Source organism: Zonotrichia leucophrys, chromosome 27 (assembly GCF_028769735.1).
Source record: "Zonotrichia leucophrys gambelii isolate GWCS_2022_RI chromosome 27, RI_Zleu_2.0, whole genome shotgun sequence".
In the NCBI taxonomy this organism is placed as follows: domain Eukaryota; kingdom Metazoa; phylum Chordata; class Aves; order Passeriformes; family Passerellidae; genus Zonotrichia; species Zonotrichia leucophrys.
This window is the reverse complement of record NC_088196.1, coordinates 2558387-2580795: the sequence shown is the minus strand read 5'-3', so window position 1 is coordinate 2580795 and position 22409 is coordinate 2558387. Positions and strand designations below refer to the sequence as shown.

Genomic DNA, 22409 nt, shown 5'->3' with positions numbered 1-22409 from the left:
TCACGCACATGTGGTGCTGGGGTGGCATTGCCTGGAATCGGCAGCGCGGCACAGGAGCTGTTCTTTCCCGTGGCAGGAGCAGCACCGAAGCGAGGCAGGGGACACAACACTCGTGGGCAGGGGCAGCGGCCGTGGCCGCGATCTCTCCCGTGGCAGGAGCCACAGCTGCGCCCAAGGCCGCGATCTCTCCCACGGCAGCTGATGGCACACTGTAGCAGACCCCATGGAGCTTAGGAGAGCTGGATGGAGCAGTGAGACTTAACTGTAGGAACTGCTGAGTCATGGTGAGACAGCAAAATAAGCTCTTGTCTTTTTCTACGCCTGGCCCCATAGCTTATCTCTGTAATCTCATAGGTCACTTCTCCCTTACCCTTACTATGGGACAAGTTTGGATTCCACTATAACCTATAAAAAGGGGCTGCTTTAGCCAATTCGACAAAAGAAAAACTGTCTCTGGAACCCTTCGCGGACTCCCCAATAATCCTTCGCTGTGGAACTGCCAGGACCTCTCCTTCCCCTCTCTTGCACCTGCTTCTGCCTCAGCCAAAGGCACCCTAGCAAGCAAGCAAAGAGCTGCAATTCTAAGAGAGCTGAGTATCACTAAAGAGCTGAGAGTCACTAAGCTTGGTAAGGGCAGCCTGCGGCGGCTGCGAGCTGACTGGGTATTGGGGCACTCTGTCTCCCAGAGGGACTGAGTTATCTGGACTATCCTGCATCGCTCGGTGATAAGGCCAAGATCAGGGACTTATCCCCATGTGGGTGTTCCTCTTTCTCGCGGTGCAGAGCGGTGCTGGCTGCCAAGAGCTGCCCCACGCGGGTGCCGGCAGAGCGCGGGTGGAGCGCAGAATCCACGCGGCTCAAAGAGGGGCAGTGGGAGAGTGCGCAAAAGAGAAAAACAGTGGCTTTAACGCAAGAGGGGATGGAATCCTGGGATGGGACCGTCTGGCTTGCTAGGAAGGGTCTGGGGGGACACATGTAAACATAGCCTAGAGCGGGACAGTCACAGATCCTGGAGGTTTCATTGGCTGGGCTCATGGCCAAAGGAGGGTCATGGAAACAGGGGCTGAGTCCCTTCCAGGCTGTAACACTGACCCAGAGCTGCCAGGGAGGACTCAGAGAGGGTCCAGGCACGGCTGCTCCCTTCTCATGGGGACACCCTGAGCCTGGTCCTCGCCTGAGCTCCAGCTGTGTCTCAACCAGTCCTGCACCTGCCCAGAGCACCTGCTGGTCTGGACTGGGCTCACAGAACGACTCCCCAGCTGCACCTCAGACTCCCTCATCGCCATGGTCTTGTCAGATCCTCTAGAATACCAGGGCTGAGGTCAAGAGGCCCCAATGGGCCTTGTCCCTTAGTGACCCTGACTGGTGGTTTCTGATTGCACAAGGACATCTCTGATGGCAGTTTGTCCCTCTGATAAGAAACTGGAACGTTGCCTGACCCTGGCCAGCTCTCCCCATTGCTATCAGAGGATGGGGAGAAACAAAAAACAAAAAGAAAACAAAATCCAGACAGAATCAGCCCACATGCAGAGTCCCAGGAGCTCTCTCCAAAGGTCTCTGATGGGAGATGCACTCAACAGTCACCCCTTTCCTCTCCCTGGGCACTGTGGGTGCTCTCAACCAGCCCATTTCTCTCCATTATTTGAGAAGATTGTGACAAAACCGCAGAGAATGTTTCATGAGCCCCTCACCAAGCCACAGTTTGGGGGTTGTGGGAACAAAAGCAGTAAATGACACGGCCACAGGTTTCCAGTGTCAGCTCAGCATGACATATATAGAGGTTGTCATTCTGTTCCTCTCCCCTGCCTGGCCACAGCCACTGCTTTGGCTCTTCAGGACAGTGGTGGGAGATGCTGCTGCTCCTTCTGCTCACAAATGCTTTTGTCCTTCTGCCCTGGGCTGGGGCTGGTGAGTACACACAGATGGGACTTAGACAGAAACGTGCAAGGGCACAGATGGACTCTGAGCAGTCAATCTCAGGCAAGGCTCCTGCCTCGCCTTCTCTCCTGGCTCTACTCTCCTGCTTTCCTCTCTCCTCTCATCTCCCAGCTCAGCCTGTGCCTGAAGCCAGTGAGGCATTAGAGGCACTAGAGCTGTGCCCTTGATGGCATTGGAGTCATCCAGAGGCAGGGGTGGTCAGACCCCAGACAGTGCTGCTTGTCTTTCTCTCCACTGTGCAGCAGCAATGCTTTGGACAGCCCCAGGAAGGAGAGTTGTTGGGATTGCTGGCACCTGGCTTTAGAGGATGAGCCTTTCCTTTCATGCAGCCCCAAACTTGACAGGAAAGAGCAGCATATAAACATTTATAATAACATTTATATTTGACATTCATATTAACATTTCCTATCTCTCTTCCAAGAAGGATCATTGGTGGATGTGAAGCTAAGGTCCACTCCAAACCCTACATGGCTTATTTAGAAGTTAAAAACGCAACAAACACTAGTAGGTGTGGAGGATTCCTGATTCGCCCAGACACAGTGCTCTCAGCAGCTCACTGCATGGATATAGAAGTGTAAGATTCCATTTTTCTTGTACTAGGTGATTTTTTTCCAGTCTTACACAATCCCAGAGTGCCTCAGCCCTGATCCAGGCCGAAACAGAACCCTGTGTCTCTTCAGGCAGAGCAGGCATCTCTGGAGCTGAGCTCTCCTCTGTGAGTGCAGGAATTGTCTGCCTGGTTGGGGCTGAGTGTCCTTGGGGACAGGAATGCTCCCAGGGGTCTCCAGGGTCATGGTTCCTGCCATGGCTTAGAGCTGCTGCTGGAGAAGGGCTCCAGTGTGTCCCCTGCCCTGCTGCCCTTTGTGCTCAGCACGGGGCAGCTGCCAGCTGTGTCAGTGTGGGGTGAGGGATCCTCAGCTGGGCTCGGGAAAGAACCCAGGGGAGAGAGGACAACTTGCTGAGAGCTGCTCTGGGGAGGTTTCTCCAACACCACCTCCCTCCAGCCACCTGCCCTGGGGGCTGTTCCTGTCAATGCAGCTGGAATGTCTTGGTGTTTTCTGGCAGGATAGTGAGCGTCACTGTGATTCTGGGAGCCCACTACATAAGTAGCCAAGAACCAAGCCAGCAGGAGATCCCTGTTGAAAAATGGGTCATTCATCCTCAATATTCCCGTAAAGGCTACAAAAATGACATCATGCTGCTGAAGGTATGGCCCAACAGATCCTTCCTGCCTGAGGGATCTCCCCCTCCTCACCTCCCCAAACTCTCAACTTGCTCCTCATGCTTTGCTGTCTCTAACCTCCATGTTCTCTCTGCCTGACAGCTGAAGAAAAAAGCCAAGATCAATGAGTATGTGCAATGTATCTCCATTGCCAAGGCAAATGAACATGTGAGAGCAGGAGATTTATGCACGGTGTCTGGCTGGGGCCGGACATCTCTGTACCCGCCGCCGAGTGATGTCTTGAGAGAGGTGGAACTGAAGGTGCAAAAGGAGGAGATCTGTCAGCAGTTTTTCCTTTACTATCAGCCTCACTCTATGATCTGTGTTGGTGATGAAAACAATAAAAAAGCATCTTACAAGGTAAGTGTTGTTTTGGGCTGCAAGCTTGGGAAGAGGTTGGGATTGGAAATTCAGATTAGTTCCGAGGTGAAAGCAAAAGGACAGCAGAATGAACCAGGACCTTCAGAATGATGAGCTGAGGGCCCTCACAGAAAATCTGAAGCTGATGTGCTCCCGGAATTGGGGTGCATTTTCCTAAATATCAGCAACATTTGCTTTTTTACATACTTGGGGATGTGCTACCTGGCCTAACCAGTGCTTTGGTGTGTAAATTCCTTGTGATATCCTTGCTCAGACGGGTTAGATATTTCCCCATGTCTAAAGTAGGTCACTGTTCTTCTTTTGAGTTTTTGAATCTCATAGAGCCTCCAGGCGTGAATTGTTTCATGGGTGGGCTTAGAGGAGTAGTGAGGCAGCTACAAACACTGAGAGCTGTGTCTGGAGGAAGGGAGGTGCTTGGAAGAGGAGGTTCTTCACGTGGAGGGAGGGAAGAGGAAACTTGCTGCTTAAGGCAGGGAGAGCTGAGCTGTGGCATGTCTGACCCCTGTCACTCCTTTCATGGCACAGGGTGATTCTGGTGGCCCATTAGTCTGCAATAAGAAGGCTCATGGCATTGTTTCTCATGCACCTGTACACAACATCTTCCCTGAGGCATTCACCAGGATCTCGTACTTTGAGCCCTGGATCCATCAGCAGCTGAAGAGGTTTTCTCTCCAAGATATTCCTTGCTTTCCGTTGTCTGAATAAAATGCTCATTGCCCCTTCTCCACGATGCATCCAACACCTGCTGGTGCTCACAAGCTCCCAGGGGCAGCTGAAGTGGAGTCAGAGAAGCCCCTGTGGTGCAGGCACAGGCTTTGGCACTAACGACAGTCCTCGTGACAAGCTGTAAAAGCAAGTCCAAAGTGCACCCAGCTTCCCATTGCTCCCTTCCTTTCACTGCTGCTCCAGCTCTGCTTGTGGCCATCAATAAAAGTATGTTCAAACTCACTTGTGTCTGCAGCCTTCTTGGCAGATGGATTCAAACCCTCAGTGTGAGAATGAGGAGGTGACTGATGTTGTGTCCTTGATTGTGGTTGTTGATCGGCAGATGTGCCAGGACCATGTGTGGTCCTTGAGTGGCTGCACGCTGCCAGCAGTCCGGATCACAGTTCAGCCACTGGCTGGGGTTCTAAACCACCAGAGGCATCCAATAATTGTCGACCCAACACCAAAGGATCAGGGCAAAGGAAAAAAGGAAGGACTCTTTGCTTGCTTCTTCGAGCTGCTTTAGTTCTTTCCCATGCAGAAGCAGTGTCGGGCTGGCGCCGCGCGGTATTGGCAGCATGGCACAGGAGCTGTTCTTTCCCGCGGCAGGGGCAGCGCTGAAGCGAGGCAGGGGACACAACACTCGTGGGCAGCGGCCGTGGCAGCAGCCGTGGCTGTGATCTCTCCCTTGGCAGGAGCCACAGCTGCGCCCAGGGCTGCAATTTCTCCCACGGCAGCTGATGCCACACTGTAGCAGACCCCATGCAGCTTAGGAGGGCACCATAGAGGATGGAGACTTAACTGTAGGAACAGCTGAGTCATGAGATGACAGCAAAATAAGCTCCTGTCTTCTACTGCCACTGGCCCCATAGCTTATCTCTGTAACCTCATAGGTCACTTTCTCCTGACCCTTTCTATTCGATAAGTTTGGATCCCCCTATAACCTATAAAAAGGGGCTGTTTTAGCCCATTTGACAGAAGAAGAGCTGTCGCTGGAACCCTTCGCAGACTCCCCAATAAACCATTGCTGTGGAACTGCCAGGACCTCTCCTTCTCCTCTCCCACGCCTGCTTCTGCCTCAGCCAAAGGCGCCCTAGCAAGCAAGCAAAGAACTGAAATCCTAAGAGAGCTGAGAATCACCAAAGAGCTGAGAATCACTGAGCTTGCTAAGGGCAGCCTGCAGCGGCTGCGAGCTGACTGGGTATTGGGGCACTCTGTCTCCCAGAGGGACTGAGTTATCTGGACTATCCTGCATCGCTCGGTGATAAGGCCAAGATCAGGGACTTATCACCATGTGGGTGTTCCTCTTTCTCGTGGTGCAGAGCGGTGCTGGCTGCCAAGAGCTGCCCCACGCAGGTGCCGGCAGAGCGCGGGTGGAGCGCGGAATCCATGCGGATCGAAGAGGGGCAGTGGGAGAGTGTGCAAAAGAGAAAAACAGTGGCTTTAACGCAAGAGGGGATGGAATCCTGGGATGGGACTGTCTGGCTTGCTAGGAGGGGTCTGGGGACACATGTAAACATAGCCTAGAGCGGGACAGTCACAGATCCTGGAGGTTTCATTGGCTGGGCTCATGGCCTAAGGAGGGTCATGGAAACAGGGGCTGAGTCGCTTCCAGGCTGTAACACTGACCCAGAGCTGCCAGGGAGGACTCAGAGAGGGCCCAGGCACGGCTGCTCCCTTCTCATGGGGACACCCTGAGCCTGGTCCTCGCCTGAGCTCCAGCTGTGTCTCAGCCAGCCCTGAACCTGCCCAGAGCACCTGCTGGTGTGGACTGGGCTCACAGAATGACTCCCCAGCTGCACCTCAGACTTCCTCACCACCATGGACTTGTGAGATTCCCTAGAACATCCGGGCTGAGGTCATGAGGGTCCTACTGGCCTTGTCCCTTAGTGACCCTGACTGGCGGTTTCTTATTTCCCAAGGACATCTCTGATGGCAGTTAGCCCCTTTGATAAAAACCAGGAACTTTGCCTGTCCCTGGCCAGCTCTCCTCATTGCTATCAGAGGACAGGGGGAAACAAAAATCAATCAAAAAATATCAAGATAGAAGCAGCCGAGCCACGCAGGGTCCCAGGGGCTCTCTCCAAACGTCTCTGATGGGACATGCACTCAACACACACCCCTTTCCTCTCTCTGTGCACTGTTGGTGCTCTGAACCAGCCCAGATCTCTCCAGCTTTTTTAGAAAAATTTTTCTAGGTTGATGTTATGATGCTTGTATCCCCAGTCATTGTTCTCTTTATGCTGGATATTATATTCTGTGCTTTCAAGATTGGCTTGGAAGAGTGAAAGTTTTGTTTTGGATTTGTTATCAGCCGCTTCCCCACAGCTGGAAGGACACAGAGACAGGGCAGTACATAGGGCTGCTTTTGTTTTTCCTTGGCTTTAGCTTTGCTCTTGCTTTTGCTTCTCCTCATTAGTTTAGCTAAGCATTCTGATTTTTCCCTGGACTGTTTTCCTTTCCCTTTTTTTGGACCTACTCGAACCTGCTCTGGAGTGGGGCCGGGGAAACACTGAGAGTTTGCACCTTGTGTCTGCAGCAGCTGCCCCGGCACGCCAGGGACTGATAACAGAGTAACCACCCCCAAGAGAGCCTTTCTGAATTTGTCATCTTTTCCAGAGCGGTGAAAGAGTGGTGTCATCCAGTATTGTTCATTTTGTGTCCTGGGGGGTGCTGTGCCTGTTAAATAAACAGGTTCTTTCCACTTCTCTCCAAGGAATCCTTCCCGACTTGGTTTTGGGAAGGGACTGTGTGGGTTTGGTTTCTGGAGGGGTCCCCTGTGGAGGTTTACTCCCAAATTTGCCCTTAACCCGCACACCAGGGCACCTGCTGGTCTGGACTGAACTCACAGAACGACTCCCCAGCTGCACCTCAGACTCCCTCATCACCATGGTCTTGTCAGATCCCCTAGAACACCAGGGCTGAGGTCAAGAGGCCCCAACTGGCCTTGTCCCTTAGTGACCCTGACTGGTGGTTTCTGATTGCACAAGGACATCTCTGATGGCAGTTAGCCCCTCTGATAAGAAACAGGAACTTTGCCTGACCCTGGCCAGCTCTCCTCATTGCTATCAGAGGATGGGGGGAAACAAAAACAAAAAGAAAACAAAATCCAGACAGAATCAGCCCACATGCAGAGTCCCAGAGGCCCTCTCCAAAGGTCTCTGATGGAAGATGCACTCAACAGTCACCCCTTTCCTCTCCCTGGGCACTGTGGGTGCTCTAAACCAGCCCATTTCTCTCCATTATTTGAGAAGATTGCGACAAAACCGCAGAGAATGTTTCATTAGCCCCTCACCAAGCCACAGTTTGGGGGTTGTGGGAACAAAAGCAGTAAATGACATGGCCACAGGTTTCCAGTGTCAGCTCAGCATGACATATATAGAGGTTGTCATTCTGTTCCTCTCCCCTGCCTGGCCACAGCCACTGCTTTGGCTCTTCAGGACAGTGGTGGGAGATGCTGCTGCTCCTTCTGCTCACAAATGCTTTTGTCCTTCTGCCCTGGGCTGGGGCTGGTGAGTACACACAGATGGGACTTAGACAGGAACATGCAAGGGCACAGATGGACTCTGAGCAGTCAATCTCAGGCAAGGCTCCTGCCTCACCTTCTCTCCTGGCTCTACTCTCCTGCTTTCCTCTCTCCTCTCATCTCCCAGCTCAGCCTGTGCCTGAAGCCAGTGAGGCATTAGAGGCACTAGAGCTGTGCCCTTGATGGCATTGGAGTCATCCAGAGCCAGGGGTGGTCAGACCCCAGACAGTGCTGCTTGTCTTTCTCTGCATTGTGCAGCAGCAATGCTTTGGACGGCCCCAGGAAGGAGAGTGGTTGGGATCGCTGGCACCTGGCTTTAGAGGATGAGCCTTTCCTTTCATGCAGCCCCAAACTTGACAGGAAACTGCAGCATATTTATATTTATATTTATATTTATATTTATATTTATATTTATATTTATATTTATATTTATATTTATATTTATATTTATATTTATATTTATATTTATATTTATATTTATATTTATATTTATATATTTATATATTTATATTTATGTTTATATTTACATTTCCCATCTCTCTTCCAGGAAGGATCACTGGCGGAAAGGAAGCTGTGGCCCACTCCAGACCCTACATGGCTTTTTTAAAAATTAAAAATGCGACAAACACTCGTAGGTGTGGAGGATTCTTGATTCGCCCAGACGCAGTGCTCTCAGCAGCTCACTGTGTGGATATGAAAGGGTAAGACTCCATTGTTCTTGCACAGGTGATTTTTTTCCAGTTTCACACAGTCCCAGGGTGCCTGAGCCCTGCTCTGGGCTGAAACAGAACCCTGTGTCTCTTCAGGCAGAGCAGGCATCTCTGGAGCTGAGCTCTCCTCTGTGAGTGCAGGAATTGTCTGCCTGGTTGCGGCTGAGTGTCCTTGGGGACAGGAATGCTCCCAGGGGTCTCCAGGGTCATGGTTCCTGCCATGGCTTAGAGCTGCTGCTGGAGAAGGGCTCCAGTGTGTCCCCTGCCCTGCTGCCCTTTGTGCTCAGCACGGGGCAGCTGCCAGCTGTGTCAGTGTGGGGTGAGGGATCCTCAGCTGGGCTCGGGAAAGAACCCAGGGGAGAGAGGACAACTTGCTGAGAGCTGCTCTGGGGAGGTTTCTCCAACACCACCTCCCTCCAGCCACCTGCCCTGGGGGCTGTTCCTGTCAATGCAGCTGGAATGTCTTGGTGTTTCCTGGCAGGAGTGTGAGCGTCACTGTGATTCTTGGAGCACACAACGTAAGTAGGCCAGAACAGAGCCAGCAGAAGATCCCTGTTGTAAAAAAGTTCATCCATCCTGAATATTCTGGTAATGGCGGGAAAAATGACATCATGCTGCTGAAGGTATGGCCCAACAGATCCTTCCTGCCTGAGGGCTCTCCCCCTGCTCGCCTCCCCAAACTCTCAACTTGCTTCTCATCCATTGCTGGCTCTAACCCCATGTTCTCTCTGCCTGACAGCTGAAGAAAAAAGCCGAGATCAATGAGTATGTGAGAAATATCTCCTTTGCCAAGGAAAATGAACATGTGAGAGCAGGAGATCTATGCACGGTGTCTGGCTGGGGCCGGACATCTCTGGACCCACCGCCGAGTGATGTCTTGATGGAGGTGGAACTGAAGGTGCAAAAGGCGAAAATCTGTCAGCAGGTTTTCTCTAACTACCAGCCTCAGACTATGATCTGTGTTGGTGATGAAAACCGTAAAAAATCAACTCGGAGGGTAAGTGTTGTTTTGAGATGCAAGCTTGGGAGGAGGTTTTGACTGGAAATTCAGCTTAGTTCTCAGGTGAAAGCCAAGGGACGCCAGGATGAACCAGGACCTCCAGAATGATGAGCTGAGGGTCCTCACAGAAGCTCTGAAGCTGATGTGCTCCCTCAATTGGGGTACATTTTCCTAAATAACAGCAACATTTGCTTTTTTACTTACTTGGGGATGTTCTACCCGGCCTAACCAGTGCTTTGGTGTGTAAATTCCCTGTGATATCCTAGCTCAGATGGGTTGGATATTTCCCCATGTCTAAAGCAGTCAAAGTTCTTTCAGAATTTTTGAATCTCATAGAGCCTCCAGGCCTGAATTGTTTCATGGGTGGGCTTAGAGGAGTAGTGAGGCAGCTACAAATGCTGAGAGCTGTGTCTGGAGGGAGGGAGGTGCTTGAAAGAGGAGGTGCTTCACCTGGAGGGAGGGAAGAGGAAACTTGCTGCTTAAGGCAGGGAGAGCTGAGCTGTGGCATGTCTGACCCCTCTCACTCCTTTCATGGCACAGGGTGATTCTGGTGGCCCATTAGTCTGCAATAAGAAGGCTTATGGCATTGTTTCCCGTGGAAAAAAACTTCGCTTCTTCCCTGAGGTATTCACCAGGATCTCACACTTTGAGCCCTGGATCCGTGAGAAGCTGAGAAGTTTTGCAATCCAAGATATTCCTGGCTCTCCATCCTCTAAATAAAATGCTCATTGCCCCTTCTCCACGATGCATCCAACACCTGCTGGTGCTCAGAAGCTCCCAGGGGCAGCTGAAGTGGAGTCAGAGAAGCCCCTGTGGTGCAGGCACAGGCTCTGGCACTAACGAGAGTCTCCTGGCAAGCTACAAATGCAGCTCCCAAGTACACCCAGCTTCCCATTGCTCCCTTTCTCCCGCTGCCGCTCCAGCTCTGCTTGTGGCCATCAATAAAAGCATGTTCAAACTCACTTGTGTCTGTAGCCTTCTTGGGAGCTGGATGGAAACCCTGAGTGTGAGAATGAGGAGATGACACTCTGGGAGAAGCTGAGCATTGGTGGGACATTCAGGACAGGTCTCACGCCTTGATTGCCTCTTCATATGGTGAAAAGACATTTCTGTCAGTTTATCAGACAGGCAAAGTTTCATGGTATTTTTATAGTTCTGACATGCTCCTTGGACATACGCGTCTGGTAGTCCATGGATCCCTATTTCTGGGAGAAATATGATTGGGGCTGTGGGCTGCCCCGAATTCATCCAGCGTTTACAGCTCTTTTCTCAGTTCTGAGGCAGAGAGCCCATTTGGTGGCGTACCTTGCCTCATGTGGGGAGTTAATACCCCCCCACCAGAGCCAGCAGGTGAAGGATCCATCCAAGGACAGAAACTGCGGGTTGCCACCCCCTCTACCTCGCAGGTAGGTGAGACTTTGCCCACAGCTGAGGAGTTTTTTTGTTTCTGCTTCTGTGTACCATGTGCAGCTCTGGCTGCAGCAGCGTCTCTCGCAGTTTTGCCCAGGCTGCCGGGCAAGGCGATCGACAGCAGCAGTGAGTGATGGCAGCCTGTCTCAGAGAGGGGCCGTGCCCCCGCTGCTCTCTGCCCGCCTGAGGATGCCCCAGCGGCCACGGAGGGAGATCCTTGGCCAGATCTGCTGTGGAATTCTCCGTGCCCCGCACTCTAGGAGGGTGCGGACCCGCTCCCACCCTCACTGAGAGAGGCGGCCGGCAGCCCCTCGCTGCACAGCATGCCCAGTCCCTGTGCATCGCAGCCGGGAATTGCATTCATGACAACAGTGCTGGTGGCGATAGTGGGGACCAACCCTGCAGCGATTCTGCCACCTCCTTTACCCCTCCCAGGGCTGAGACTGACACCCACCGCTCCATCTCCGGGAGCGCCTGCCCCGCCAGCCCCTCAGGCCCCGCTGACTGCTGCTCTGCCTGCCCTGCCGCTTCCACCGCCTCCGGAGCCGCCTGCAGGCCCTGCCCGCGGCCCTGCCGCCCCTCACAGATTCTGGTGTCTTGCTAAGCAATGCTTCAGCCGTGTGACAAATTGTGCCTGCACTGCTGCTCCCACAAGCAGGAGAAGATGTGGCCACCGCCTCCATGTGTGCAGTGGCCGCTCTCTCTGCATCAGTCCTAGCAGGCGAAGCAGCCCTACCACCCCCGGCGGTCCCAGCGCCCTCAGGGACTCTGTCTTCCATGTCAGTGTCTGCGTCGGACCCTGCGACCAGCCTGTCCCTCAGTGGAGGCAGCACAGCTCGACAGCTGATTGCTGAAAACTTTCAAACAGTGTTTTTCTGGGACACAGCGCTTTTTCTGGACCTATTTGTGTTTGGTCGGGGGCTTCTCGCTGGGGTTTGGAATGCCTGACTCCCTCCATGAACAACAGTGTTGTCAGGGAGGTGGCTCCATGAGGCGCTGTCTCTGGCTCCAAGCTCAGACAGGATGGCGGCGGTGCTGAGGGGCAGAAAGCAGGAACACTGCTGTTTGCACCACAGGGGCGAGAGAAACAGCGGAAAGCGACCGTTGTTCTCTTGTTCTGGTGGGGAAAGATGACCCCCAGATCAGGGATGGAGATCCCCGGGAAAACTTCTCCTTCCCAGCCGCCGGCATGCACCACTGGTTCTGTGGGGAGGAGGTGTTCGGTCACTCCTGCTGCCAAGTCACTGGCAGCATGGTGGGGACGGGCTGTGAGAACAAAGATCCCACCCTGCAGACCAGGTCTGGGCTGTTTGGGTCGTTTCTCTGGGCTGCGGCCACCACAACCACCCCTGCTGGGTTTGGGGGCTTCGATCCCCCTAACCAAACCTGGGCCACCCATCTGTGGGCCAGGTCTGGGCTGCCTGGTCCATCCAACAGGACTGGGGCCCCCACAGGGTCGTAAAACCCCCTGCTGGTGCTGAGGATTCTACATTTAAAAAAAAAATAAATAAAACAAAAAAGGTGAAAAGAGCTATCAGCTCAAAGTATTCAAAGCCATGAGGCAGCCTCACCCCAAGTGGTTCAATTAAGGGCTGTGGCCACGGCATTCCAGAAATTTTCTCAATAGTGGTTGAAAATTATCAATGGATTTTTATCAATGGATTTTCAAAAATTGTTGATTTTCTTTAGCTGTTCTTTGTTTCAGGATTCTGCAGGTCTGTTTCATGATCAATAGGACGTTTCAGGGATGTCAAAGAGCAACATCTCCAGTCAATGGACTTTCTCCTGAAACTCAGCTGTTTGGACTTAAAACAATGAACAATTCTTTTCATTGTCTTTTGCATTTTCTGTATTGTTAGCCTAGTTTTAGTGATATGATAGAAGTTGATGTACTACAGGTGAAGAATCTCCTTGATCATTCCATATCAGCAATTGATCGAGGTATTGATTGCCAATGGATAAACCCCCTGAGACGTGTTTGTTCTCTCTTCTGCAAGGGCCCAGCAGAAGGACTACAAACAGAGTCTCTTTTTAGTTTAATTACACAAAAAGGGTGAAATGTCACTGTCATATTTTCTGGAAAAATCCCTTTGCCATGATTTCTTCTCCTGGGAAGCTGAGAAGCCTCAGAGAAAAAGGAAAGCACTATTATCTTATTTGATTCTCCTGTGTTTTGCTGTTTTGGAATGTGGTTGGAGATTGTTTATCCAACATGTGAATTGTTTTGACTTACTGACCAATAACAGTCAGGCTGTGTCAGACTCTGAAAAGAGAGTTATGAGTTTTTAATTACTATCTTGTTAAGCCTTCTGCAAGTATCCCTTCTTCATTCTTCAGTAGAGTTTTAGTACAGCATTCTTTTATATAATATAGTAACATAAAATAATAAATGAGCCTTCTGAGAACACGGAGTCAGATTCATCCTTTCCTCCCCACGACGGGGGACCCTGAAAATACCACACTGCCCCTGCCCAGGGCACCTGCTGGTCTGGACTGGGCTCACAGAATTACTCCCAGCTGCACCTCAGACTTCCTCATCACCATGGACTTGTCAGATTCCCCAGAACACCAGGGCTGAGGTCAAGAGGGTCCCACTGGCCTTGTCCCTTTGTGACCCTGATTGGTGATTTCTGATTTCCCAATGACATCTCTGATGGCAGTCAGCCCCTTTGATAAAAAACAGGAACTTTGCCTGTCCCTGGTCAGCTCTCCCCATTGCTATCAGAGAATGCAGGGGAAACAAAAAACAAAAAGAAAAAAATCCTGGTGGATGAACCGTACATGCAGGATCCCAGGCGCTCTCTCCAAAGGACTCTGATGGTAGATGCACTCAAGAGACACCTCTTTCCTCTTCCTGTGAGCTCTGTGGGTGCTCTGAACCAGCCCAGATCTCTCCATCGTTTTGGGAAGGTCGTGACAAAAGAGCAGAGAAGGTGTCATGAGCCCCTCACCCCATCACAGTTTGGGGGGTGTGAGAACAAAAGCAGTAAATGACACAGCTACAGGCAGGCTGAGGTTTCCTGTGTCAGCTCCACATGATATATATAGAGGTTCAGTACTGGCCATTCTGAACCTCTCCCCTGCCTGGCCACAGCCACTGCTTTGGCTCTTCAGGACAGTGGTGGGAGATGCTGCTGCTCCTTCTGCTCACAAATGCTTTTGTCCTTCTGCCCTGGGCTGGGGCTGGTGAGTACACACAGATGGGACTTAGACAGGAACGTGCAAGGGCACAGATGGACTCTGAGCAGTCAATCTCAGGCAAGGCTCCTGCCTCACCTTCTCTCCTGGCTCTACTCTCCTGCTTTCCTCTCTCCTCTCATCTCCCAGCTCAGCCTGTGCCTGAAGCCAGTGAGGCATTAGAGGCACTAGAGCTGTGCCCTTGATGGCATTGGAGTCATCCAGAGCCAGGGTTGGTCAGACCCCAGACAGTGCTGCTTGTCTTTCTCTCCACTGTGCAGCAGCAATGCTTTGGACAGCCCCAGGAAGGAGAGTTGTTGGGATCGCTGGCACCTGGCTTTAGAGGATGAGCCTTTCCTTTCATGCAGTCCCAAACTTGACAGGAAACAGCAGCATATTAACATTTATATAACATTCATATTAACATATCCCATTTCTCTTCCAGGAAGGATCATTGGTGGACGAGAAGCTAAGCCCCACTCCAGACCCTACATGGCTTTTTTAGAAATTCAAAGTGGCTTAGATGTTTTTATCTGTGGAGGGTTCCTGATTCGCCCAGATGCAGTGCTCTCAGCAGCTCACTGTGTGGATAAAAAAGGGTAAGACTCCATTGTTCTTGCACAGGTGATTTTTTCCAGTCTCACACAGTCCCAGAGTGCCTCAGCCCTGATCCAGGCTGAAACAGAACCCTGTGTCTCTTCAGGCAGAGCAGGCATCTCTGGAGCTGAGCTCTCCTCTGTGAGTGCAGGAATTGTCTGCCTGGTTGCGGCTGAGTGTCCTTGGGGACAGGAATGCTCCCAGGGGTCTCCAGGGTCATGGTTCCTGCCATGGCTCAGAGCTGCTGCTGGAGAAGGACTCCAGTGTGTCCCCTGCCCTGCTGCCCTTTGTGCTCAGCACGGGGCAGCTGCCAGCTGTGTCAGTGTGGGGTGAGGGATCCTCAGCTGGGCTCGGGAAGGAACCCAGGGGAGAGAGGACAACTTGCTGAGAGCTGCTCTGGGGAGGTTTCTCCAACACCACCTCCCTCCAGCCACCTGCCCTGGGGGCTGTTCCTGTCAATGCAGCTGGAATGTCTTGGTGTTTCCTGGCAGGAGACCGAGGGTCACTGTGATTCTGGGAGCCCACAATGTAAACAGACGAGAACGGAGCCAGCAAAAGATCCGTGTGGGACAATGGGTCATCCATCCTAAATATTCCCATAAAGACTTGAAAAATGACATCATGCTGCTGAAGGTATGGCCCAACAGTTCCTTCCTGCATGAGGGCTCTCCCCTGGCTCACCTCCCCAAATTCTGAACTTGCTCCTCATCCTTTGTTCTCTCTGCCTGACAGCTGAAGCCAAGGGCCAGGATCAATGAGAATGTGCAGTTTATCTCCATTCCTAGGAGAAATGAACTTGTGAGAGAAGGAGCTTTATGCACAGTTTCTGGCTGGGGCATGACATCTCCGGACGGGGATGTGAGTGATGTCTTGAGGGAGGTGGAACTGAAGGTGCAAAATGAGACAAGATGTCAGAAGGTTTCCAGAAAATACCAGCGTCAGTCTATGATCTGTGTTGGTGATGAAAACCGTAAAAAAGCATCTTACAAGGTAAGTGTTGTTTTGGGCTGCAAGCTTGGGAGGAGATTGGGACTGGACAGTCAGTTTGGTGATAGCAAAAGGACACCAGAATGAACCAGGACCTTCAAAATGATGAGCTGAGGGTCCTCACAGAAGCTCTGAAGCTTCCTGAATTGTGGTGCATTTTCCAACTCTGAGCAACATCTGCTTTTTTACATACTTGGGGATGTTGTACTCAGCCTAACCAGTGCTTTGGTGTGTAAATTCCTTGTGATATCATTGCTCAGATGGGTTAGATATTTCCCCATGTCTAAAGTTGGTCAATGTTCTTCTTTTGAGTTTTTGAATCTCAGAGAGCCTCCAGGCCTGAATTGTTTCATGGGTGGGCTTAGAGGAGTAGTGAGGCAGCTACAAACACTGAGAGCAGGGTCTGGAGGGAGAGAGGTGCTTGGAAGAGGAGGTGCTTCATGTGGAGAGAGGGAAGGGGAAACTTGCTGCTTAAGGCAGGGAGAGCTGAGCTGTGGCATGTCTGACCCCTGTCACTCCTTTCATGGCACAGGGTGATTCTGGTGGCCCATTAGTCTGCAATAAGAAGGCTCATGGCATTGTTTCTCATGGGTATGAAGACCTCTTCCCTGAGGTATTCACCAGGATCTCACACTTTGAGCCCTGGATCCGTGAGCAGCTGAGGAGGTTTGCAATCCGAGATATTCCTGGCTCTCCATCCTCTGACTAAAATGCTCATTGCCCCTTCTCCACGATGCATCCAACACCTGCTGGTGCTCAGAAGCTCCCAGGTGCAGCTGAAGTCAACTCAGAGAAGCCCCTGTGGTGCAGGCACAGGCTTTGGCACTGAGTCTCCTGGCAAGCTACAAATGCAGCTCCCAAGTACACCCAGCTTCCCATTGCTCCCTTTCTCCCACTGCCGCTCCAGCTCTGCTTCTGGCCATCAATAAAAGCATGTTCAAAGTCTCTTGTGTCTGCAGCCTTTTTGAGAGCTGGATGCAAACCCTGAGTGTGAGAATGAGGAGATGGCACTCTGGGAGAACCTGAGCATTGGTGGGACATGCAGGACAGGTCTCAGTCCCGAAATGCTCCCCTTGTCTCCATCAGCCCCTTGCAGTCCAACCAGCAGGTAAAACCTTTCAGAAATAGTCATTTTCAAATGCAACAGGAAATATGGGGGGTTTCTAGTACCAACCTGAAACCATCTTAGATGCTTAGACAGACTGAAGAGCAGGCAGCCTGTTTACATCCTGTCTCCCCTTCAATCTCCTTGAACCCCAAATGAAGCATTTTCTTTACATCTGTAAAATGCCTGTGGGTGGAACTGGAAACTCTTCCACTGGATCAGCTGCTCAGACCTGATTGGGCCAGGAGGTGCCCTTATGTTGTGGTGATGGGATAGAAAATGTCAAATATGGCTGAGGCCAAAGCTGCATTGCCCCTGGTCACTTGTGTGTCACAAGCCTGGTCACTTGTGTGAGGAACAGTTGCATTTCTCTTAGGCTTTTTAAAATCCTGATCACTTATCTAAGAAGGCACAGAATGTACCCCCAGCAAATTTGCTGATGATGCAGAACTGGAGGCTGTTCTGTCTTTCAGTGGGACCTTGACAGGCTGGAGAGTTTGGCAGAGAGAAACCTAAAAAAATTCAACAAGGTCAAGTGTGGGGTCCTGCACTGGGGGAGGAATAACCCCAAGTACCAGGCTGGGGGCTGACCTAACAGAGGGGAGCTCTGCAGAGAAGGACCTGGAGGTTTTGGTGGGTGACAAGGTGACCATGAGCTGGCAGTGTGCCCTTGGGGCCACGAGGGCCAAAAGGATCCTGAGGTGCATCAAGAAGAGTGTGGCCAGAGGGTCCAGGAGGGGATCGTGCCCTTCTGCTCGGCCCTGGTGAGGCACACTTGGGGTGCTGTGTCCAGCACCACCAGCTTTATTGACCCGAGGTGGGTCCATAGTCACACCTCTGGAACTGTGTCTGGTGTGAGAGCAGTGTGAAGGCAGCCCTTGGTCTGTTCTCATGGTGGTCACTGTGCTGCACACCACACCCCTGCTCACCACCAGTTCCCTTTCTTGCTCTGGTGGTATCATCCCACCTTTGTGCTGCAACCACTGTAGCCTTCCCCACCCTGAAGACACTGTCTGCAAACCACTGGTCATGCACAGGAAACCTTGCATGCAGATGGTCACCAGAGCATCAACTGGAGATGTTTTCTACTCTGCTGCACACTGACACTGCCCTAGAGTCACACAAAATGGTTGAGGTGGGAAGGGACCTTCAGTTGTTGTCTGGTCCAATGTCCCTACTCAAGCATGGCCACCTAAAGCACCAATTGCTCAGGACCAGTTCCAGTTGTTTTTGGAATATCTCTGAGCATGGAGTCACCACAACCTCCCTGGCCAAGCTGTACCAGTGCTTGGTCACCCTTACAGATAAATGTGTTTGCTGATGCTCAGACAGAGCCCCAGTTTGTGCCCACTGCCTCTTGTCCTGTCACTGCACACCACTCTGAAAGGAACCTGTATTTCTCCCACTTCTATCCTACCTTCAGAGATATCCATCCATGGATAATGTCCCACCACGACCTGCTCTTTCCAGGGTAAAAACTCAGCTGTACCAGGCATTCCCTGTAGGAGAGATCATCCAGTCCCTCCATCATCTCCAGGCCACTTTGTTGAACTCTTTCCAGCACAGTGTGCCTCTTTTACTGGGAGCTCACAACCCACAGTACCCTAGGTCTCACCTCATTAGTACTGAGTAAAAGGGAAGCATCACCTCCCTCAAGCTACTGGAAACAGCATTCTAGAATAATTTCAGTAGTAAGGGATCATCTAATTCATCCCCTATGCAATAAGCAGGGACACCTTCTGCTAGACAAAGTTACTCAGAGCCCCATCCAACCTGACCCTGAATGTTTCCAGGGATGGGGCATTCAAAGCTCTCTGAGCAGCCCATTTAATTGTTTTGCCACCCTCATCATCAAAAATTTCTTTCTTATATCTAATCTAATAATTAAGATGCTAATCATCTCCTTTATATATATATTCTAATAACTAAGTGGTTTATCTACTGTCTTTTAATTTAAAAGAATAATTTATTTTATTAGCCTTGCAGTATTGCAACAGGCCCCAGTACAAACATCTGAGTGACACAACTCATCTTGATCACCAGGTAGATATTCAGTTCTTCCTAATTAATTGTTCAAATATTTCTCATTCTAATTGTGCCTGAAAATTTCTATCACCTGTCCATCTCCCCACTGAGCCAGTTCTTTTCAGGGTTCATGTCCTGGGAAAACTGGAGCACAGGGGAATCAAAGTAAAACATATGACATTATTTGTTAATTAAGATATTTTTCTTTCACTCATTAAAAAAGGCCTTGAAAGCCTTTTGCAGTGGTGATGAATATTGCTTCTGTCTCTGTGTATAATTAGTACAGCAGGTAAAGGTAGTGCTAATTAGAGCAGAGAAAGGCTTTACAAACAAAGCCTTTGGCACTTCTGTGGGTTGCAGTAACAGGAGAAGAGGCTGGAATGAGAATTGTCTTATTGCCAGCACATGAATCAAACTTTGACTCAGGTCTCTCCCTGCTTGGTCCCAAAGATATTTTCCTCTCTCTGCCTGATTCCCACCAGGGTATAAACAGGACTAATTCCCCATTAAAGTGTTTCCATTTCCATTCTCCCTGTCACACATAATTAGAACAAAAGACAAACAGAAATTAAGCTGTAGGTATTCACTGAAACACCTCTGGGAGCTCCCTAATTAACCACACAATGCTTCTAGCACAGGAACAACCACAGAGCTCATTATGGCTGTCAGCTTTTTAATGAGCCCCTGCAGGACTGTGGTGCCACCTCCCAGTTCCTGGCGGCTGTGCCACAATCAGGCAAGGTGCCTTGAGGAAATGACAAGGCAGGAGCAGGAACAAACTTACTGGGAGCTTTAACAGAGCCCAGTGCGAGGTGAGAGAGTTGGACAAAGTGTTCCCAGCAGGGCTTATTAGAGCACAGAGTCACAGACTTTGATTACAGACAGCTCAGCAAGCCTCAAACGTCTCCTGCACCGATGTTCCCTCTTAGAAGTCAAAGAGCAAGGCCCAGGCAGTGCCAAGGTGGTGCTTTCTGTCAGCATCACCCCCAGGCAGGGCAAAGGAGATGCCATGGACACAAACCTGCTCTGCCAAGCACTGGGCAGAGGCAGAGCCTGCTCTGCAGTGTCAGCTACAGGGGTGAACCCAGAACTACCACTGCAACAGTGTGGCTGCAAGAGAGTGACTGCAAGAGAGTCACTGCAACAGAGGGACTGCAACAGTGTCGCTGCAACACTGTCACTGCAACACTGTCACTGCAACGCAGTGACTGCAATACTGTGGCTGCAACACACTGTGACTGCAACACTGTGACTGCAACACTGTCACTGCAACACAGTGACTGCAACAGAGTGACTGCAACGCTGTCACTGCAACACAGTCACTGTAACAGTGTCATTGCAACACAGTGACTGCAACAGAGTGACTGCATCACTGTCACTGCATCACTCACTCCAACACTGTGACTGCAACACACACTGCTGACCTCTTGAGGACCCAGCAGCCACCCCAGCTCCCTCCCTGCACCCTGCTCTGGGCGAGCCCTGCATTCAAACATGCAGGTTTAAATGCAGCACCCCAGGCCCTGTCCTTGTTCCATCAGAGCTTCAGCACACCCCTCTCTGCTCTGTGAGATAAACCTTAAGGAGGATGCTGGTAAGTTCTACATGTCTGTAGAACTTGTGCTAACTTCTGCCATCAGTGTTTGGCCTAGAAAAGTTTTGAAGTTCACATAAACGGCTGAAAACAGCTGAAATGGCAATTACAAACAAATATGAATATGAAATGTCTTAAAGTGTGGAACCAGTTAAGAGTTAACACATATAATTTAATTTTTGAAAAACTATCCCCACTTGCAGCTGTGTAGCATTCACATCCACTGAGACAATTCTAGTCATGTTGTTGATACAGTTATTTTGAACAAGAGATTGGTTTGTTCCCTCTGAATTTGATTCATTCATCTTTAGACCTATGTTTAGCTGTCTAAAAAAATATTCCATAAATCTAAAGATTCAGCTGTCCTGAATCACAGAGTGAAATGGGACACTGTGCAGAGGAGTGGGATTGCAATCAGCTGATTTGGGGAATCACAGCTGAGATGAAATCTGAACTGGACACGCAGGAACTAGTGCAATACATAAAGAGAGAACCCTTTCCCACAGAAAAGTGCCTCATCCTCACTTTGGGCACTTAAAGTCACTCAGATTAGCCAATCTGATAATAAAAAGTCAAGGGTAAGTATTATTAGTCACAGGCTCTGAGGGTTAAAAATTTAATGAGAAGCTTTTCTCAAGTACATTATTTTCTTTCATTGTCTTTTAGGGAAAAGAATGCTTACAGTTCCCTAAGCTTTAGGAATTATTCACATTTCTTGATGACTTTGCTCAGAGTATCCTTCACTTCTCTATTCTGAGCAGTGGAGTAGCAACAGTGTAAAAAACTGAGAAGATTATTCAGTCCTTTACAGTCCTAGTGTTGGCACATGTCAGGCTGTAATTATACTCAGGGGAAAAATACAGTAAGGAATCACAATTTGAGGGAGTTTGGGAAACTTTGGGAAAGGACACTCTCATCCTTGCATAGGTTTATTGTTTTGGCATCATCAGTGACCTTGGATGTTCAACCACACTTTCACTGTCCAGGAGATTGGGGAGATGTCCAGACTTGGAGTGAAGAACCACTCAAGGAAAAGTGGAAAGGACCATTCCAAGCTCTCCTGACTATCCACACAGCTGTAAAAATTACTGGTGGAGATTCCTGGATTCACAATACACAGCCAAAGCCAGCCCCAAACCTGGAAATGGCTTTAGAGCTTAAACTGAAACAAAACATTCCGTGAAATGTGCTTGGGATTAAGGATTATTGTACTTGGGATCAAGGATTATCTCTACTGAAATAGAGGGAGGACAAGGAATTCTGTTGATGAGTTCAGTGTGTATGGTAATGATTGTAAACACAGCTTTGTGGAAGCTGAAGTTCTAAAACCAAAAATATAGATAAGAATGGTGTTTCTGTACTTGGTTTGTGGCTTGGTAGCTCAATGTGATCTCTGTAGCCTGTGAAGGACCCACATGCACTGACCATAACCCTCCCCACCACCCTGTGTGCTGGGGACAGTGCTGGAGTACTCTGGAATGAATGAATAAATATTCCGGTGTTTAGCATTTAATTTTGTTTCTCACAATCTAAACTATCTCAGTTGGCAATAAATGACATTGGGTTTCCCCAAATCCAATGTGTTTCACTCCTGGTAGAAACTGACAAACCATCTCTCTGTATTTATCTCAATCTACGAGAGTTTTTGTTTCTGTTTTTCCTCTTTTCCCACTGTGGGTGGAAGGTGTGAGTGGGAATTTGGTTTTTCACTAAGGCTAACCCATCCCAGCAAGGGGGGAAATGCTGAGGCAAAGCTAACACCAGGTAACAGAAGATTAGAAAATCCTTTCTGTGCTGGCATATTTTCATTGCCAACAGGAGGAATTACATAACATCTACAAAGCACAAACCATTTGAAATCAGCATCTTTAATTCACAATACAGATGTTGCACCTGGGAAACAATTCAGATACTTGGATGGGCTACTCCACTGTCACCATCATATTTTCTGGAAAAATCCCTTTGCCAGGATTTCTCTCTTGGGAAGCTGAGAAGCCTCAGAGAAAAAGGAAAAATAAAAAAACCAATATTA

At 50.1% G+C, this 22409-nt stretch overlaps 3 protein-coding genes across 3 annotated transcripts; all 3 read left to right on the top strand.

Annotated features, from left to right (window-relative positions):
• The first annotated feature begins 1850 nt into the window (after window positions 1–1850).
• On the top strand, window positions 1851–4489 carry LOC135458567 (cathepsin G-like). Its single transcript, XM_064733783.1, has 5 exons — window positions 1851–1912; window positions 2363–2512; window positions 3004–3145; window positions 3263–3520; window positions 4067–4489. The coding sequence occupies exons 1-5, from the start codon at window positions 1851–1853 to the stop codon at window positions 4244–4246; spliced, it is 792 nt and encodes a 263-aa protein (XP_064589853.1). The 3' UTR covers window positions 4247–4489.
• A 3211-nt stretch (window positions 4490–7700) lies between these two features.
• LOC135458308 (cathepsin G-like) lies at window positions 7701–10202 on the top strand. Its single transcript, XM_064733371.1, has 5 exons — window positions 7701–7758; window positions 8320–8473; window positions 8964–9105; window positions 9222–9479; window positions 10023–10202. Exons 1-5 carry the CDS (start codon window positions 7701–7703, stop codon window positions 10200–10202), a joined length of 792 nt encoding a protein of 263 aa, XP_064589441.1.
• Window positions 10203–13956: 3754 nt separating this feature from the next.
• Window positions 13957–16598, top strand: LOC135458565 (cathepsin G-like). The gene is made up of 5 exons (XM_064733781.1): window positions 13957–14078; window positions 14515–14668; window positions 15158–15299; window positions 15399–15656; window positions 16186–16598. Exons 1-5 carry the CDS (start codon window positions 14021–14023, stop codon window positions 16360–16362), a joined length of 789 nt encoding a protein of 262 aa, XP_064589851.1. The 5' UTR covers window positions 13957–14020; the 3' UTR covers window positions 16363–16598.
• Window positions 16599–22409: the final 5811 nt, after the last annotated feature.

What these genes read in the sequence shown, in the direction of transcription:
- LOC135458567 (XM_064733783.1), top strand. Translation starts at nt 1,851, where the DNA reads ATGCTGCTGCTCCTTCTGCTCACAAATGCTTTTGTCCTTCTGCCCTGG. An exon ending in CCCTGGGCTGGGGCTGGTGA is followed by an intron (nt 1,913 to 2,362) that starts GTACACACAGAT and finishes TCTTCCAAGAAG; the next exon opens with GATCATTGGTGGATGTGAAG. An exon ending in ATAAAAAAGCATCTTACAAG is followed by an intron (nt 3,521 to 4,066) that starts GTAAGTGTTGTT and finishes TTCATGGCACAG; the next exon opens with GGTGATTCTGGTGGCCCATT.
- LOC135458308 (XM_064733371.1), top strand. Translation starts at nt 7,701, where the DNA reads ATGCTGCTGCTCCTTCTGCTCACAAATGCTTTTGTCCTTCTGCCCTGG. An exon ending in CACTGTGTGGATATGAAAGG is followed by an intron (nt 8,474 to 8,963) that starts GTAAGACTCCAT and finishes GTTTCCTGGCAG; the next exon opens with GAGTGTGAGCGTCACTGTGA. An exon ending in GTAAAAAATCAACTCGGAGG is followed by an intron (nt 9,480 to 10,022) that starts GTAAGTGTTGTT and finishes TTCATGGCACAG; the next exon opens with GGTGATTCTGGTGGCCCATT.
- LOC135458565 (XM_064733781.1), top strand. Translation starts at nt 14,021, where the DNA reads ATGCTGCTGCTCCTTCTGCTCACAAATGCTTTTGTCCTTCTGCCCTGG. An exon ending in TCTGCCCTGGGCTGGGGCTG is followed by an intron (nt 14,079 to 14,514) that starts GTGAGTACACAC and finishes TTTCTCTTCCAG; the next exon opens with GAAGGATCATTGGTGGACGA. An exon ending in GTAAAAAAGCATCTTACAAG is followed by an intron (nt 15,657 to 16,185) that starts GTAAGTGTTGTT and finishes TTCATGGCACAG; the next exon opens with GGTGATTCTGGTGGCCCATT.